Source organism: Emydura macquarii, unplaced genomic scaffold, assembly GCF_026122565.2.
Source record: "Emydura macquarii macquarii isolate MOO-44397 ecotype Brisbane River unplaced genomic scaffold, CSIRO-AGI_Emac_v2 contig_1551, whole genome shotgun sequence".
Classification (NCBI taxonomy): domain Eukaryota; kingdom Metazoa; phylum Chordata; order Testudines; family Chelidae; genus Emydura; species Emydura macquarii.
This window is the reverse complement of record NW_027131688.1, coordinates 21,370,064-21,390,291: the sequence shown is the minus strand read 5'-3', so window position 1 is coordinate 21,390,291 and position 20,228 is coordinate 21,370,064. Positions and strand designations below refer to the sequence as shown.

Genomic DNA, 20,228 nt, shown 5'->3' with positions numbered 1-20,228 from the left:
AGAGATTGCTTTAAGTATATTGGAAGCAGGAAGCCTGCAAAATATTCTGTGGGCTGGATTCCTAGGGATTAAGGGAAGCAATTAAGGACGATTATTGCGAAGTTCAATAACTTCTCTCCATCAGTGTTCAGCAAAGAGCATAATGGAGAGATACCTACTCCTTTCTGGTAATGACAGTGAGTTGGTATTTGAGATTGAGGTGTTGGTGTTGGAATAAATTGATAATTTATGGATTTTTTTTAAGTCATGAGACTCAGATACGTGTCCCAGAGTTCTGAAGGGTCTTCAGTGTACTAAGTGGCTGAGCTACAAATTAAAATATGAAAACTCTTATTAGAAACTTTTACTGTTCCAGATAATTCGATGGTAGCATATTACTTTTATTTAAAAAAGTGGTTGACCTGGGGAATTACAGACCAGTAAGCCTTACACCTGTGCGAACTGGTTGAAATAATGATTAATTAAAAATAGAATATTAAAACCTGGAAAACGTTGATATATGATATAATTTAACCATTATAGTGAGACATGACTTTCCTTTGCAGAAACTAACCTATTCGAATTCTTTGACCATATCAAAGAGCTGGTTAACAATTTATTTAGACTTTAAAAAGGCCTTTGACAGGTCCTTCTGAAAGACGCTACTAAGTAATGGAATGAGAAACAAAATATTGTCATCAACCAACACTGTCTAGGACACAGAAAACTTGGGGCTTTAAATATTCAGTTTTTTTTCATGGCAGGAGTATGACAGCACATTACTTCACAGTTTGTACTAGGCTCAGTATTTGTATTATTAGTGGTCTGGAAAGAGGGATGAGCAGCGAGGAACCAAAATTTGCACATCAACAGCTATTTAGGTTAGCTAGGACCAGAGTGGATTGCGAGGAATTTGAGACACTTAACCAAGCTAGGTGAGTGAGCAAAACTGACAAGTTGTTTGCTGTTGATAAAAGCAAAATATTGCATGTTGGAGGGAAAAATTTAAACTACTCATATCTAACAAGGTTCTAAATTAAATGGGGGGGGGGGGGCGGTGTGTGTGGATATGAGGCCTTGTTCAATAGAGATCTGAAGTCCACAAAAATTTAAACAACTCCAAGCTTGTGTGCTTCTCCTAGTTTATAGGATATTTTGCTTGAATCTTTCATGCATGCTTGTCTTTCTGATCCTGATTAAGCTGAAATGCAGAATGTCTTAAAACTCTAGTACAATTGAGAGTTCTTCATGAAATAGAGCTTCAGTCCTAATCCTTTCATTTGCATATTCTTAGCATACTGTAATATGGGATGGGTAGTCCTAGAGCTGCAAAACTTGATCTGAATAAGTGATCTTTACTCTGTTACAAAGTTGTGATTATTTAAGTGCACAAGAGGAAATCCAAATTTTATTCCTGCAGCAACTGTAAATCTACCATGTTGCACCTTAAGGCAATGTTATACAGTAGAAGATATTAAAGATGAGAAAGGAGGTCAAGGTGCTTTGGTGGAGGAAGGTAAATTTTTATTTCTTGTCCTGTTCTTGGAGAAAGCAAAATTATTTTAATTCTCTCATATTAAATATGTAGAAATAAACATCTTGAAAAGATAGTAAGTGTCTGTCAACTAATCTTTGCTGACTTCATCTCTGAAACAAGTTCTTTGGCTATAATGCAGTTGCGGTTTAAGAAAATTCCTTGGAAAAATTCCTAAGGCTAGACACAACCTAGTCTTTCTGCAAGGCCAGCAGCAGTGCACCAGGGGTATTTGGAAATTTCCCAGAATCCAGTGCTTACTGAGCTATGCCTGAAAATGTGATATAGATAGCTGAAAAACTTTGGACCTGATATAGTTAGAATGGGGCGGTAACAGTGTAGATTAATTGAACAGTTTGTGCTTAAACTGATTTGTGGCAGGTTCAATTGAAAATTAATCAAATGTCTAATGTAAACATAGCTTTGGACCTAGTTGAGACAGCCTCTCTGTAATATTGCAACAGGGGCAGTCAGCATCATCTCCACAGAAAGACTATCTTTTGCACTGGAAGGTTTTCAGAACTTTCCAATTTTACTCTCCTTAACCCTCTTGCCTGGTCTGAAGTAAATATATTCTGCTACAAATCCCTTTCTCTTTTCCTAGACTTTAAGGGGAGAAAAAGGGTAAGCTAAGCGTGTGCATACACTGAGTAGTTTTTTCCTCTTCCAGTTTATGATGGGGAGAGCTTGTTTTGGTTTTTTGTACCCAAACTATTTGGTAAGACTGATCAGAGCTTTGGATAAGTGCTTTGATTTTTTTTAAATCCAAATTGATATGTAGAATTGTTAATGTTTTGACATTTAAAAAATAAACCACATCTCTTCACTTTTGGTGCCTAAAATTAGGCACCTAAATAAGAAATCTGATTTTTTTCCAGAAGTGTTGAATACTCATTGTCTTCAGTGGGAAATATGGATGCTTTAACACTCCTGGAAAACTAAACCCCTTTTACTGCTATGTCTAACTATAGATGTATATGCCTAAGATTTTGGCCTTAAATGATAAGAGCAATTATGAGTTGTTTTATTCATCTGACAGATTATACACTGAAATACTTCTGAAAGTGATTCTTCATTTTCAAAGCACTTATGGTTTTTATACATGACCTAAAATGAAATACATAAAAATTGTTATGCAAGTTTTATTGAGAACTAGGGAACAGTGTTTTTTCCCGAATCTTGTTAGTTTTTGTCAAAAATGAATGAGCTACATTATGTCCTGAAACACTTAATTTCGAAATATAAAATTAAGAACGTGACCATGTCCCCCGGTTTTACTGAGACAGTCCCTATTTTTTATATGATGTTGCAGGAACTTCTCAGCATATTCGAAATATCCTGGTTCTGCATTTAATAAACATTCAGTTTTGAAAACCACAAAACTGTTATAACAGTATCTTGAATAAATAAGTACAATTTGCTCTGTTTGCAAGGAAATAGAGAGTCCAGGAGAACAAGTGTTCAGTAGATTAAAGTGTTTGGAGTGAAAACGGGTCAGATATGTACACACTACTGAAGTTGTCTTGCTTAGAGTGAATGTTAATGGCACTTGTTCAGTATGTTGATTAAATCGTTCAGAATACTTAGTTACAGGAAAAAAATCATCCCATTCAAGAAATAAGCCTTTCTTTCGTACAAGTATCTGCAAGATCAGGGCCTTCATTCTAGATTTACAGAACAGGGCATCTGACAGTAATTAAGAGCTGTTGGACACTTTCCAGGGAAGTACAGTGCCATGAAGTGGGTGGTGGGGATGGCTGTATTGCAGACTTTAATATCAAGTCACGTTTTTCTCATGCACTTTTCTCATTCCCTTACTAGTTCAATCTCTGTCTATTTTCCTAATTCTTTAGTTTTCCTTAAAAAAACAAAATGAAAACTTTCTTTAGCAGGCCGCCAGTTTCTTTGATGTCCCTTCTCCCCCACCCTAGATCCCTTTCCTTGCTTTTCCTGTCTAAGTCTCCAATTGAAGGCAAACTTACTTGTTTTTATTTCTGGTCTTTGTTGAAACTTGCATATCTCCACCTATAAACTAGAAACAGATGATCCCGTTTTAATCATGTGCTGTTCTTGAATACTGAACTACTTGTGCACCAAATCTGAGGAATTGGGTATAAGTAAAATTTTATAAATTAAATTGCTAATTGGGCTAAATCTTTAAAAATAAAGTTAGTAAACTTTTTTAAAAGTTTGCTTTCATGTTGCATATGGAGATGACTAGCTTTTTTGGGCTATCAGGGTCCTAAATCAGCTCTCACTGCAAATCTAGGGAACACTTCTTTTCTCAGAGGCATGGCATAACCAGCCTTTCATAGCCAAGGTGAGGCACAACAATATTAGTGTATCTAGTTACACAGAATAGCATTAATGTAGGCTTAAAGCTGAGGAAATCAAGAAGTCAAGTAATACCAAATTAAACTTGAAACTCAGTCTTAACTCTGCATCTCGGTTTAAGATACATATGGCTGAAATGGGTTTAAAATTTTTTTTAAATTGTAACTCAATTTAAACAATTGAACTTTATAAACTCTGCTTATTTTCACTGCTCTATGATGTATAGAAGGCCTGAAAAGGCCTTTTTTGCTTGTATTTATAGTATAAATATCAATTGGGAATATCAATTGTTTTCCTTAATTTTGCTGTGGGATTTCTGGGAGGAGGAATGTGTGTCTCAAGTGTATATTAGCTTACACTTTAATTGAATTGTTAATCACGCAAGTTAGAAATTAAAAAAAAGAAAAGCCACACAAAAGTTTGACTAAAAATCCTTCTCTTTTTGTCTGTAAGATCAACAGAGCTGTTAACGAAGGGGATGTCCGCCTATGTGCATCTATATAAATAGAACCAGAGCTGTAAGTCACAGAGGGGATGGTGTGATCAGATACAATGAAGAGCCTGACAATTTTTTGGTCTGCTTCCATACCTACAGGAATGTTTACCTGACCTGTTGCAGAGCAAAAACACTATTTAAAAGGAGGCCATCAATTTACTTTCTAAAGCTGCGTTCTTCACAAGGAGAGTCTGCAGATCCATGACAAAGGGTCTTACTCCCCTCTTGTAGCTGTTTAAAGGCAGAAATCAGACCTTGTCGGTCAGGGCAGGCTGGGAGTTGCTATACCCCTGAAAATCCAGCCAGCTAGTTTCAACTGCCTCCAGCCGTGGCCTCTCAGATTCTTTGTGAGACCACCCTGATGTAATTCAGCCTGGCTCTCTATGGGATCCAGTGAGACAGAAAGACTGGCCATGTGAAGGCTTTCCCTGCCTCTTCCTCAAGCAGAGGTTTGGGAACATCATTAAAGTTCAAGGAACTTTCTTAGGGATCATCTGAAAAGTGTTTGCTTCAGGTGTTACTTTTTTCTATAGCACAGCAACTGATGCAGTCTTCCCTTCAGATCTCCTCTTCCTTGTTATGCTATTGTTTTAGGACATGGAAGCCACTCTCCTTCTGTACTACAACTAAGGGGGAGGGGGAGCCCTATATGGTTATGATATACTCAGTGGCTAGGCCTTCAGTGATTAATTACACTTGTTTTCCCCTTATAAATTTGAGAAACTGGGAAGGAAAGGTGAAGGACACTACATTTCTGACCATCAGTGTTGCTTCTTTACAGAGGAGACTTCAAAGGCTTGGTTTTCCCACTAAAAGGAGCAACTGATGCAGGGGCTCTTCTTTTAGTTAAGCATAATAAAAACCTTCAAATGGAAGAGGCTTTAAAAAGAGAAAAAACTGAGAGGAGGGGGGACCTGAAGTCTTCAGATATGTTAAGGGCTTTTTATAAAGAGGACACTGATCACTTGTTCTCTAGTTCAGTGGTTCTCACAACAATTTTTTTGGTGGCCTCGGAGTGCAGCCACCAACTCTTGCTGGTGGCTGCATTGACAATTTTTCCTAATATACTCAGTTAACGTTAGGAAAATCAAATAAATATGCACATATACATGTCCAAATAATAAGTTCTGGGTTTTGATGCATCAATTGTGTAGATCAGAATATTAGCAAAAGTTGAGGAGCTCTTTGGATGGAAAGGCTGCCTCATTTGCCCCACTCACCTTTCAGGTGAGAAAGGTGATTGGGGTGCATGAAGAAGTGCAGTTCCTGCCAGGTGGCTGGAGGGAATTACTTGTTCTTCCCTGAAGAGCAGCCAGTCTGGCTACATGTGCAGCAACTGCCCTGGCAGGAGGCAGGGAAGGGGCTGCTTTTGTGTGTGTGTGTGGGGGGGGGGGGGGGGGAGAGGAGGAAGAACTGCAGCTTAGGGAGGGAGCTGGGGGTCACTTGCATGGTTGCGGGGAGGGAGGGGTGAGTGGGTGAATGCAAGGACCCTGGAGGCAATCAAGCGGCTGGCAGGGAGGGAGGGAGGAAAAGAGGGTGGGTGCTGGAAAGGCAGGGAGGGAAGAGAGTGGAAGTCAGCACCCAGAGGCATTGGTGTGGCCAGCGGGGGTGGGTGGGGGGTGGAGTGGATGAATTCAAGGAGTCGGGCCTTGGAGGCAATGGAGCGGCTGGGCAGGGAGGAAAGGGGGGTGGGTTCCGGGAAGGGAAGGGGAGTGGGAGTCGGGACCCGAGGCACTGGCATGGCAGTGAGGAAAGGGAGGTGGATGTTGTGAAGGCAGGGAGTGGAGGGAGTGGGAGTCAGGACCCCAGGCACTGGTGGACAGCCAGTGGCTGGCAGGGCGAGGTGTGGACCCCGAGGCAGACACGCAGGGGTGGGTCACTTACCTTGGCACTGCAGTTCGGCAGTGGAAGGTGCTTTTGGGAGCCAAGGGCTGGGGGTTATTCACCCTGCTGGGGCTGCTCCCAACAAGTCCCGGCTTGTGATCAGATGAAACCTAGCTGGGCAGGATGGATCCTTGCCGCTCGCTCCCCAGCTGCTCGTGGCCATACAGAAACCCCCTGGTGGCCACATGCGGCCACCGTGGCTGCATGCGAGAACCATTGCTCTAGATCCATGAAAGGTAGGGCAGGCAGTGATGATCTTAATCTTCAGCAAGAGAGATTTAAGTTTGATATTGGAGAAAAATATTGACTAAGGATAGTTAAGTTCTGGAATAGGCTTCTAAGGAAGGTTGTGGAATCTCCATCCTTGAAGGCTTTTAGGAACAGGCTGGACAGACACCTCTCAGGGATGGTCTAGGTTTCGTTGGTGCTGCCTCATTGTAGTGGGCTGGACTAAATGAGCTCTCAAGGTCCCTTTCAGCCTTACATTTCTATGATTCTATTAAAAGGAACAAGAAAGAGCCCAGGAAGTGCAGAGAGGCTCCTCATGTTCATCTTTCTGGGAGCAAGGGCATCTCTGCTCGGGTTGAGGCTAGATGTAGAACTGGCCTCATTTTTTTTTTTTTTTTTGGAGTAATTTTAAACCATTCTTGGGAGTATTATGCAGATGCCATATTCCTCCAATAAACTCCTGAAAAAGGAAACATGGAGGAAATGGGAGAGGAGGAGTTGACTTATTCTCAAAATTTAACTCATTTTTGGTTAAGGAAATGACAAATATTTTTTTGAAATAGACACTTTTCATACATTTACTGCTTCCTCAGCTTGTGCAAGAGCCTAAATTCCTGGTCACTCCATATTGCCCACAGTCATTCAAGATCAAAAGATCCACTGGATTGGGAGCTTTCTTTTGAGAGAGATTTCCTTAGCTGTGATAGTTCAATCACACCATAAGGGGCTCATTCACCTGCATATCCACTAATGTTATATATGCCATCATGTGCCAGCAATGCCCCTCTGCCATGTACATTGGCCAAACTGGACTATCACTACACACAAGGATAAATGGACACAAATCAGACATAAAAAATAACATCCATAAACCGGTGGGAGAACACTTTAATTCCCCAGGGCATTCTGTCTTTGATCTGAAAGTTGCTGTACTTCTCCAAAAAAAAACCTCCAAAAACAGACTTCAAAGAGAAACTGCTGAATTAGAAATTATCTGCAAACTTGACACATTCAAACTTGGTTTAAACAGAGACTTGGAATGGCTATCTCACTACAGAAGGTAAATTACTTTGCTCACCCATTCTCACCTCCTACTCAATGGTCCTCATTAGATCTTAAGTACCGGACTCCACATCCCCTATTGTTCTCAATGCACCTGGATACCTATAAGATACCTCAGTGTTACCTATTTTCTGTATTACTGCATCTGAAGAAGAGAGCGAAGTCTCTCAAAAGCTTATGTCTACAAATATTAAATTTGTTAGTCTTTAAAGTGCCACAGAACTCTCGTTGTCTTAGCTGTGATAAGAGACTATGCCCCCTGAACAGCCTGAAATTTACAGTAAGCAAAGAGCTTATTGTCACAATATCAGCTCTGCCTGAGGCCCTTGAAAGATAATTCCAGGCAAAACAGGTACTGGTAACTGCTAAGTCACCTAGAGGGATGTGTGTTGACTGTAAATGGAGCTGCCTGGAAACTTCCTTAAATAAATTCTAAGGAGGCCTTGTAGCTCAAAAGGAAATATAGACTCTACTATGGTCTTGGTGCTGTTTTGATATAACTAAGAAGTACAGGAGGGTTTTCAACTAGTTGATTGAATATACCAAGTGACACGAGAGAGGGGATGCTTCATCTTTCAAGCAAGTATGATTACGGGCTGACATATGTCATTCCCATTGGCTTGGTCTACACTTACCTCGACGATTCGGCGTCAGTCGATGGGAGTTACACAAAGTATGCAAAGAACTTGCATAACTCCCGTCAACTTCTGTGCTTCTCTTCTGCACACTGCCTTCACTGCACTACATCAACAGGAACCGCGTTCCCATCTGCGCAGCGCTATGCCACTTGCAGAGGTGGTTTTAGTACGTCGACTTCTGGATCAACTGAGCAGGTCTTCACTGACGGCTCAGTTGATCCAGATAAGTCAATCTGATGGTGGCGACTTTGCCACCGTCAGTGTAGACATAGCCCAACTAGGGAAGTTTTCAGTTCTTGCCAGTCTCGGTTGAATGTAGTGGTGAGTGTCAGATTCTGGGATTTAGTGTCATGGATACAGATTTGACACAGCACCTTTTCTTCAGTGGTGGGCCTCTGTGTTGGCTTGGTCAAAGCCTCCCTCTCTGGACATGCAGGCAAGGGATTCAGTGCAGGGCAAATGAAGTATCAAGTCCAGAGAATCCTCTGAGCTCTCAGCAACAGTTTTCTCTGTCAAACTCAGTATCTAATGACAAGTACCCGCAGGCAAAATAGAGAGAAGGAAATGGGCAGTAAGTATTGCAATCAGTCCTTATGGTCACTGTCTTCCCCCAACTTTTCACAAGAAAAAACAAAGCACTCCTAAAAAGATTCTATTACTCAGGAAAGGTAATCCAGCAGAGGAGTCCTTCCTCTGTGTTTTTTTTTTCCAGTCTTCTGATGCTGATTCCTCCAAGGAGGAGCAGATCTAAGATGAAAGCATAAATCTGGATTTTGCAGATACAGGAGTCCTTCAGTGTCATCCTACAAGGAGGGACAAACTTCAGAATCAGCACAGGAAACATCGGAGGGAAAAAGGAGGAGCAACTCTCCAGTTAGAATTTTTCAAATCCATGCTTGAGGGTAGTTTCCAATTTAGATCTACCTTCTAAGAAAACTTTTAAGATTAAGAGGAGGAACCAGGTCTGAAGAATGACTACACCACTCAGAAGTGTTATCCCTCAAATCTATATTGTCCTCAATACAGCCTTGATAGATGTGACCAAGGAGGAATTGGAGTTCCCATAAAAAAACAAAAAGACCAAGCAAGGTTGTTAAGCATTTCAAGTCCCTGAAAAATCCCAGACTCAAGAAGGAAATGTTTAATGTCCACCCTGATGATAGTCAACAAAGTAGACTGTCACTATTTGAAAGATGGGAACCTCCACTTCCCCCTTTTTCAGTTTTGCTTGTGGACATGCCGTAGTTGGCCAGAGTGCACTCTAGAAATCTCCAGTCATTTCTGGTGTCCCTGTGACATCACACCGTAGTTGATCTTCCCAGGAGAGTCCAAATGCCTTGGAGCCTAAAAACCTCTAAGATGATACTCATGGTTCAAGAATGGATTACCTAGCGCCAGGGTGGACAGAATAGTATTTTTATTCAGTGTCAAGTTCAAGAGATGAGGAGCCCACACAGATGAATTCAATACAGGGACCTTGGATGGACCAAGAGAAGAAATCGTATAAATGGGTTGGCACTTAGGACAACTATGCTATGAGTTCAGAGCTCTCTTCCCATAGTGAACATGTCCCATGTCCTAATGGTCAGACACAATAACACAATGACCTATATCAATAAATAGGATGCAATGAAGTCATCATCCCTGCCCAGTGAAGCCCATACTTGATATCCTGGATGAAGCAAACCCTACAACCCCTCAGCACTCTAAATACTGGAGCAAAGATAAAAATTGTGGCCAGCTGGCTAAGCAAGGAACAGTTACATCAAGCATAGTGGAGTCTGAACCCAGAAGTTCCTCTTTCTAGTGAGGAATTTCAGGGTCCTTTCACGCTTACTTACATCACACATGAACTGCAAGGTCCCTTCCTGAAAGAAAGATCCAAAGACACTAAGCACAGATGCTCCTTGAGGTGACGAGTCGGCCTCCTGTGTGCCTCCCCCTGGGTCCCACTCAGAACTAACCAGAAGGCAAGAAGGGAGAGTGCACTAGTAATGTTAGTGACTCTGTATAGGTTGAGGCAGCTCTGGTTCTCCAGTCTCTCAGCATGGCTCAGTCTGATCCCAGTGTCCTCCCTTTTAAGACAGGGATTGATTTATCAGCCAGCATATAGAAGACAACTGTCTGACTTTTGAATGGTCTTGCAGCAGGGTGGATAAAAATCAGTGATTTTTTTTTTTAATTTTTTTTAAATGGATTTTTTAATTTAAATCTGAGTTTTTGATTTTTTTAAAAAAATCAATAAAATACTAAATTTCTCTCGTTTAAAAAATAACAGTTACAGTTAAATCTCATCACAAACATGCTAAGTCTACACTTATAAACCTAATTACCAGGTGCTCTTGAACGTTCTGGGCTTTCAGTTTGTGTAGTTTTTGTTTCTCAGCAGACAGAAGTCACATTTGCAAAGAAAGACACAGGCTGGATAGGATTGTTGTTGTTTTGTGCTTCTGTTGGTGGAGCTGGGCCAACCAAGGCAGAGGAGTTAGTTAAGACACTGTATTAAAGACAGAGAGACAAAGGATGGAGGCAGAGTAGAAAGGAACAGTGGAGTGGACTGGAAAGAAAAAGGGAAGACATTATTCAGTACACACACAGCTTCCTCTATTCCCTCACACTTTTGCCACAGAAAAACTGACATGGCTTCTGGGCGTAAGAGAGACCCAGTCTGGGAATATTTTGAAGAAATTCCTTCTCTGGGTAAAAAAAGAAAAACGTGTCGCATAAGCAGTGCAAAAAGGAGATGCGGGGCCTAGTTGCAAGAATGAAAACTGCTTATTAGGAGAAAATGATGTGGATGAAGATGTGGATATGTCTGAAGAACAATGTGGATCAACTGGTTAGTAACTTAAATAATTCACTTTTCAATTAATCATTCTTCAAGAGTCTCTCTATGCCTTTTAGTATAAGTGTGATTAACAAGTAAATTCCCAAGCTGCTTGCTATGTTGGATGTTGCAAGTATATGGTACAGAAAGCTGCAGTAAGAGAAATCGAGAGTTGTTAGTTGCCACTGGGTGTCATTTTCTTATTTTAGATTACATAATACATGCCCCTTATTTTGGAACATCATGGCCACAAACCATAATTGTGATGCCATAAGTTTGTTCCCTATTTTACGTCAATATAAATCAGCTCTCTCCAGGGAACCCCATCCTATACTTGTTTTCTCAAAAAAAACAGACGTGCCAGTGAGTTCTATGGGGCTTACTCCAAAATTAAGTGCACTCTGTGCAGTCAGTCTTAGCTTCTTTGGTAATTTTGGAATCGGATCTGCATCCTTGCTGAAAAAAACGTAAATGATCAACTGAATAATAGAGTAAAAAGAACGACTATTCAAAATCATTGTTGAATTTTGCTTCAGGATTCCATTTAAGCATAAGAGACTTTGAGTGTGACTGTATCTGCAACAACTTCAGAGTCATCCATTGGTGCTTTGAGCAGCAGTGCTGCAACTAAACGTATTTCAGACAACGAAGTATCAGTAGCAAGCAAAAGATTTCAATCATCCAGTAAAACCACCACCATGAATGGGTTTGTAGTAAGGACCAGCAAATAACAACAAGACACCATAGATGAAAAGATTGCTCGGTTTATGTATGCCACAAATTCTCCTTTTCACGTTAACAACACTAAACACTTCATTGACATGGTTGAGTCCTTACGACCAGGCTACATTCCACCTGGTAGAGCAGACATTGATGGAAGGTGGCTAGATACAGTGTATGAGAAGGAATTTGAACAGTGTGCAAGAAATACTGAGGGGAAATTTGCCAGTTTAAGCCTTGATGGGTGGAGCAATGTACACCATGATCCAGTAATGTGTGGCTGTGTGACAACAGAAGATGAGGTTGCATATCTTTCAGAAACAATAGATACATCGGGAAATGTCCATACAACAGAATATTTAAAAGAAGTGGCTGTGAAAGCTGTAATCAACTGTGAACAAAATTCAACTGTCACTTGCGCAGTTTTGTCACAGACAAGGCTGCAAACGTGGCAAAGATGAGAAGATACTTAAAAGAAGAAACAGAAGGATGCTCCTTAATAACATATGGCTGCAGTGCCCATTTAATGCATCTTTTAGCCAAAGACTTAAATATGTCTTCTCCAGGAATAAAAGAAGATGTTGAAGTCACAAAATACTTCCATAACAACCATTTTGCTTCAGCTTCACTGAAGAGCAGGAAGACCCAAACTAATTCTCCCTCAAGATGTTGGATGAAATTCTGTGATGGATTGTTATGAACAATTTATTAAGAACTGGCCTATTCTCATAAAACATTGTGAAGAAAACCGTGATAAAATAGATAGAAGTATCTCATCTCAAGTATCTAACATTGGATTAAAGAGGAATGTAGAGGATATGCTCAGTATACTGAAGCCCATAACCATAGCCTTAAACAAACTTCAGAGAAATTGTTGCTGCATTGCTGATGCTGTCGAAATTTGGAATGCACTTCAAGAGACATTGAAGAAAGAAATACCTCACCAGAAAGTTAAACTGCAGGCAATAAAGAAGCGAATGGATCAAGCACTATCTCCACCTTCTTTTCTTGTGAACATTCTCAACCGCAGATATAACCGTAGATGCCTAACTTCTGAAGAAGAAATTGCTGCCATGGCATGGGCATCTCAAAAGCGCTCCTCAGTTATGCCAGTCATAATAAATTTCAGGGCTGGAGCAGAACCATTTAAACAGTGCATGTTTACTGATGATGTTTTGAACACAATCACTTCCCTGAATTGGTGGAAATCATTAGCCAGGCAGGCACCTTGAAACAGAGTTCCTTCAGTTGCTAAGCCCACTTTTCACAGCAGTGGCTTCTTCTGCAGGCACAGAGAGAATATTTTCATCGTTAGGTAGTATTCACTCAAAGCTAAAAAATCGACTGGGAGTTGAAAAAAGCAGAAAAACTTGTATTTGTTTCAATCTATAAATAAAAATGACAGTGGGAGTGGGGAAGATGAGAGCTAAGTTGTAGAAGTTTTAAGGACAGCGCATGTTTAGTGTTGGGATGACTTAAAAAATCACTGATTTTTATCCGCCTTGGAAAGTATCCGTGTGTTTTGTCTCCAAGATGGTTTTCTTGGTAGCAATTACTTCCACCTGGAGGATATCAGAACCAGGGGCCTTTTCTCTTAAGGAACAGTACTACACATTCTACAATGATGTGGTTCTCTGAACAGACCTGGTCTTTATCCCAAAGTTAACTAGTTTTTTTTCACCACAGTCCAAGAAATGGTGTTTACCTCTTTGTCCAAAACATCACACCTAGCAGAGAAACTCAGGCATATATTGAATGTTCAGAGAGCCCTCAATATCTACATCAGTCACACACAGGTTTTTTATAAGTCCCATGCTCTAGTTTCTCTACCATCAAGATGTAAAGAAAAGCATTGAAATCTACCGTTTCAAGATGGTTGAGGTGGTGCATCCACAAAGCCTACAAGTCAGTCTGTCTCCAATAACCAACGTCATAACCCACTCTTGAAAATGGTGGTAGGCTCTGGAGTGTGGCCACCTGGTTGTCCTTTTGTACTTTCTCAGTTTTACAACTGGATGTTCAGGTATCTATGGCTATCACCGGCAATAGGACGGTGCTTCAAGTTATCTTCTCCCATTAGAGGAGGAAGAATTTTAAATGGATATAGTTCTATTTGACCCACCCAGAAAGGATGCTGCTATAAAAATTCCACTGGTAACAGGTATGTGGACCTTGTAGATGAAAGAGGATAAGAATTTTATTCTGAGTTACAAGGCCTAGAGATCTGATGAAACTGCTCCCCTCCCTACCGTGCCCCCGAAGTTTGGAACTGGATTTTTCATGTTAAAAAAAGCTGGAAAATTAAAGCCTTATACATCAAAATGGCACAAGCCCTTTTGGCAAGTCACATAACTACCATATATGCCTGTGCCAACTCAGATATGAATAATCCTGTAGTTGTCATAAGTTCTGAACCTTGTAAACGGCTATGATTCCCAGGGAGTTGTAAAATCCCCCTCATGGAGGTTTATAAGAACAGGTTGGACAAACACCTCTCAGGGATGTTATATGTATATTTGGTCCTGCCTCAGCACAGGGGGTTAGATTAGATGATCTCTTGAGGTGCCTTCCAGCCTTACATTTCTGTGTCCTATGATTGCTCGACAATGTTAGTCCTTGAAGTGAAATGGGTGTAAACAAAAGGCTTTTTAAAAACATTTTACAATTGCTTCTTTCAACTGCTCATCTTTCACTGTTGACTCTTCAGTGACATTATCATTTCACTATTCTCTGGTTATCAGTCTTCCAGGATAGAATAGAGACTTTAGAGGAGACAGCCTCTATGTCTCCAGTGTGTTATGTGGAAACTTCTCCATGCCTCTAATTTTCTTTGCCAGTCTGAGATCTTTTATTTACTAAGGGTCATGGTGAATCCATTTTTTACTCCAGAATAAATGTTAAGGTCCCAATAGTACAGTGTGTGTATAAACTATGAGACTCTCATTGCACAGAACAATGATGTAAAATATAGAGAATAAAGTCTACAAATATCTTTCTCATTGGCTAGTCACCATAAAAAAACTTGTGAATTATTTGTACTACCTAGGAGCTCCCGTTGCAGATAAGGACTCTATTGTGCTAGGTGCTGTACAAACACAGGACAAAGACAGTTCTTGATCCAAAGAGCATATAATCTAAGTATAAGACAAGAGACAACTGATGGATACAGACTGAGTACAAGGAAACAATGAGACAGTATTTGTTAGCATGATATGCTGTGGTTTCAGCACAGCAGCAACCAAACTGTTAAGTTTTTGTAGGCATCATAGAAAAGGAGGGATTTGAAGGAGGGTAGTGAGACCATTTGTCGATGTTTACAAGGAACTACTCCCAAGCATGAAGAGCAGAATGTGAAAAAGCATGAAGGTGCTTGTTTGAAAATTTGACAGTCTAGTTTCTGTATGATCCTATAGCAGGCGCAAATATTGAAGAGTCCAGGTAGGGAGCTCAAAATGGCTCCTAGAGTTCCCTAGTGAAGAAATGGCCTAAGAGACCTGGTGGCTAAAAATATCCGATTCCTGTGCTGTTGTCAGTGCCACACACACCTCTGCCTAGGAGCAGGTATGTGGGAAGTTCAAGGGTGGTGGGGGGGAGACCTTTTTTCATCCACTGGACCATCCCTTCTCAGAAGGAGCCCTGGTGGAAACGTGGCTATGTAGAGACGAGCCTAGATATTATTCTTTGAGTGTCATTAATTTGTCATGTGAGATGTAGTATAACCACAGTGGGTGGATGTGATACAATATTTAGTAAAGCTGAAAGACATATTAATAGATAAGCCTCTTGGTGTGTGTTAAATTTGCTGAAAGTAGCTCGCTTTTTGTTCACACAGCAGTGGTTAACTTAAAGCCAAATTGGTTAATATTTAAAGTTGCTTTATAACTTACGGTTTTTCTCACTGTTTAACCATTATTTTGATCTTCCTGACACATACAGCAAACCTGTTCACTAATAGAATTTAGTTTATCACAAAAAGTGTATACATAACAGATGGTATCTTAATTTTGTTTTCCTTGTTCTTTTTGCAGGCTGCTGACTTGAGTAAACCAATAGACAAAAGGATATACAAAGGAACACAACCTACGTGTCATGACTTCAATCACTTAACAGCCACAGCAGAAAGTGTCTCTCTACTAGTGGGCTTCTCTGCAGGCCAGGTCCAACTTATAGACCCTATTAAAAAAGAAACTAGCAAATTATTTAATGAGGAAGTAAGTAGGAATCCTGATCTTGTTGCATGCAAAGTTGTCATATTTTTAAAAGTTATGTAAGAGAGTCTGAAGGTTTGCCACTGAAAATGTGAACTCTTGCAGGAAGGTGTTTCTGGGCACCCCTCCCCCCACCCCACCCCCCCAAAAACAAACAAACAAACAAAGAAAAAACAAACAAAAACCAAAACATATAGGTTTTTGTAGGTTAGTTTTGGTTGTATTGTAACTAGTTAGTTGATTGCCAGTTGAGTTGAGTCAGCTAGCATGAATATAGATGCTACTGTAGACACTTGACAAATATTTGTTCAAGGGTGAATTACAGACAGGAATAAACACACATGCACTGTAACACACACTAATTGAATAGCTGCAGAACTAACATGATTGCCACATGACTTGAATTTAGAATTTACAATTAACTCTAATTATAATGCAATCAAAAACTTTATTCTAGACAGCCTGAAAAAAGAGGGCTAACCTGGTTCAACTTCCAAACCTAACTTACTCATCTTGGGAGTGATGGGAGGGCCTATCCTGCGCGCCCCCTCCTCCCCTTTTGCAGCTGTGATTGGCAGCTATAGAGGAGGGTCTTGAAAAGAGTCTTATTCCCACTAAGGTGCTGCATTAGTGAGACCTGTCTAGTTCTTTTTCACGTTTCTAGGAGTAGCTACAGCCAGATCAGGAGAGGGGAAATTCTCCTTGCCCTTTCCTCATCCACTTCCACTATCTCCTCCCCTATTCCCCTGCTCTCACTGAGTGGGGAAAGTTGGCGTTTCTCTTGGAATGCAGCACTTTAAAGGCACCTTTTGGTAGAAACCAGTATGTACAGCAGAGTGAAGCTTCATTAAGATTTGGTGTATACTAGAAAAAATGGTATAAAGGAAGTTGTACATCAATGGAGATTTCTTTCTAAAAATCCCAAGTGCGGACATGACCCATGTTGTCTAACCATGAGTTAGCCAACACAGTGACAAAGCCTGTGTTCTAACTACACGACTCTTTCTAAAAGGTGGAGGTGCACTGGTGGTGAAGTGTAGTTTTTGCCAGTATACATGGTAACCATTGAATAAAAGTTGATAAATGCATTGAAACAGCTTGGAACATTCTCCCCATTTCACAGTAACTGGTTCCATTAAAGTGAAGTGAATTGCCTTTCTTATACCACTGAGGCAATTAACAAATGAGATGATAATAATAATAATAAAAGACTATAACAAAGGAGGTCACTTAATACTACTAGCAGTAGCAGAGATTGGAACTGCAGCTAATAGTGACAAGTTTGGTTGCCTGTGCTAACCTTAAATCTTAAAAATGCAAACATTTGTGTTAGCCACACCATTAATTAACCACTACCTTTTCAAGCTGAAGTGTGGCTGGCTGCACCTGTCAGTTTATCAGTGTAGATTTTTACTTGTTCTCTAATCCTGGCAGTTTTAATTGTAATAGGTTCCTCAGCTATTGCTGCCAAATCTGGGAGCCACCAAGAGGCAGACAAATTGACACCTTGACACAAACGAGAGTTAGGAAATGTTTGCATCCAGTTCAAGACTTGTCAAGGCCCATATCTCTTTCAAAATACAGTTGTACTCACTTGAAAGCACTTGGGTGGTGAGTGTCTGGTCAAACTATGACTGTCTCCTTTTTTAAAAAAGGCAATCTCTTCTGCCCTAAAGCAGTCAAGATGGCAAATTTCTTCTGACAAATATCTGATTAGCAAAGTAAGCTGCTGATATCCCAGATCTTTACTCTCATGGTTGCCTAATGAAATAAGTTCAGTAAGATAAAATCAGTCCTGTTACTTTGTGATCAAAATATAAAATCACTGGAATATGCAAGACATATGGACTTGAAAAGCTTAAATGAGACTGTGGAACCTTGTTTTTGGTTGGCTGTTCAAATCCAATCCATGTTTGTAGTGATGGAAAACTTAGTCTTAATTGTGTATGAAATGAATTGGTGATCTCAGTCTTATTTCCAGTGGACAAGTCTGTAATTCAGTTACAGCACCCTCTGGTTGGGCAACTGAACTATTAACTATCAAGCCTGTGATTTTTGGCTTCATCTTTGATTCTCCCCTTTCTTTTGACCCACATATCAAAGCCACGTCTGAAATCTTGCAGTTTCTCCTTGCACAACATCTCCAAGATCCAACTTCTCCTTTCTTCCAACACCACCAAAATTCTGGGCTAATTCCATAATTTCCTTCTCAAGCCTCTTTGCCTATAACTTAGCCCCCTTTTAAGTCTGTTTAAAAATGTGGCTGCTAGTATTATTTTCTTGGCTTGCCTTCCTGCCTTTCACCTTCGTCTGTTCACTGACTTCATTTGCTTTATCAAACGCAGACTTCTCCTTGCTTTCAAAGCCCTCCAAAATTTAGCCTCACCTTGCTTGTTCAACCTGTTATCTTATTGCACAGTCTCTCTGCCAATGTTACCAGCCTCAATTTTCTGTTTCTCCAGCAAGCATTTTAGTGCTTTCCCATGCTGTAGCTTGTAAGTTAGAAAAGCTTTCAGTCAAAATCCATAAACGCATCACTTTTTTCTCCATGTCCCTCCTCAAAACTCAGTTCTTCCTAACGCATGCAGAAAACTGCAACCTTGATGGTTAAGCAGGTGGCAAGTTGTGATTGTTCACTAAGAATTGCGCACATCCCATTTTTGTTACCTTATGTCCTTTGCCTCCCCACCCCCATCTGCTAGTTTCTCATCCACCTATTATGTCTTGTCTTCTTAGATTGTAAGCTTTTTGGGGCAGGAATTGTCATCTGTTTTGATATGAAGTCTAGCATAAAAGTGGCCCAACGTGGTTGTGGCCTTCAGCCGCTACTGCAACATAAATCTTGAATATTCACCCCTGATGGTGGGTCTCTAGCCTGCTGTTGAGCCACAATAATAGAATAGTGTGAAAGAGCTTCCATTGTGCCATGTCATTACATATTTCATGGCTAGAGGACAGATGTGGCCTGTGGCCAGCGGGATTGATCCAGTTTCCTATCATACTTTGAGTAATAAAGGTGTAATTCTCTAACTAATATCTTGTTGGAAGCTGCAATAGAGGCATGAATGGCCAACAACAAAACAAATACTACAATAATTAAAATAATGAGCACACAAGCCAACTCTTTAGTTCATCACAAAAAAATGAGCAAAACTATTTGAAGATGCTTGTTATTTCAGAAGAAATTTGCTAGATTAAGTAGCTGTTCTGAACCCCAACTACAAAATGATTTTAACTCATCTCTTTGGAAGTTCATAAGGAACTAAATGGTAAGTACTTGGCATACAGATTTTGGCTTTCACGCTCAGGTTGACAGCAACAGAAGTGCTTCAAAGCATGGCTTGAAATGTTCATTTAACTGCTGCTTTTCAGTGTAGTAGACACAAACCCAGAATGAATATAATTGTCTATTGTCTCATCCATCAATTCATTTTTTCTGACAAATAGCTAAGCGCACTCATCCAGGGACTGACTGGCTGTAGTTTCCCTGGGAACGCATTTTTTTCTTATTGAAATCTTGACTTTTTCTATAGCTTAACTGTTCTTTCAACCTACAAACTGTGGCCCATAATACTTTCACTTATTTACTGCTGTTGCTTGTTTCTGCACATTGAAGGTATAGGTGGTCAGGTGGGCAGCATGTTGGATGTGTTCAGAGTTTACAAATATCTATTGGACACGATGGCTAGACTAGCAGGCTCAAGCAGCCAGGTGAAACTTGCTAAGCAGCTTTCAGTTTTTTCAGCACTAACAAAACCCTCAAAATATGGTGCATATATGCATATTAAATATACATGGTCACTCATTGTCTTTTGAGTTGTGGAATTACTTAAAATACTTTTACTTTGAATGAGTCTGCTTATTATACTGATAGTGATCTAATGGACTTCTACGTTTCTCTGATTTGTGAAGGGTAACTTGGAAAAGGAATGCTCTGATTTAAATTCTCTGTTCTGTGCTTAACTATGAACCATCAATTTTCCATCCATTTCTTTGAATTTGGTTATTGTAAGTCAGAGGAAGTAATCACTACACGTATTTATAGCATATGTCTTGGCACACAAGCACTGCAAACTTTAGAAACTCTAGAATCTTCCAGGGGTCTCCTAAAGCTTTTTTCATTGAGAGTAAATCCCAGGTGTGGCTTTTGGGATTTAATCTGGACTCTGGTTTTAACTGTGTTTTGGTTTTTAGCCAAATATCAGCCTAGTATAGAATGCAGGTGAGTAACTTCCATTCACATAGATTGCACATTATTTTCAGACCCTATTCTTTGGCTCCTTAAGTAATACTATTGTCTTTGCTGAGCTTGTAGAAG

General features: G+C 40.2%; 1 protein-coding gene across 3 annotated transcripts in view; it reads left to right on the top strand.

Moving 5' to 3' along the window:
• The window catches only part of WDR20 (WD repeat domain 20), a 56,689-nt gene that overhangs the window by 22,280 nt on the left and 14,181 nt on the right, over positions 1-20,228 (top strand). For all 3 annotated transcript variants that reach the window (XM_067555036.1, XM_067555035.1, XM_067555033.1), the window contains exon 2: positions 15,731-15,913. In XM_067555036.1, the coding sequence (XP_067411137.1) occupies positions 15,731-15,913 (183 nt within the window). The remainder of the gene's footprint in view (positions 1-15,730; positions 15,914-20,228) is intronic.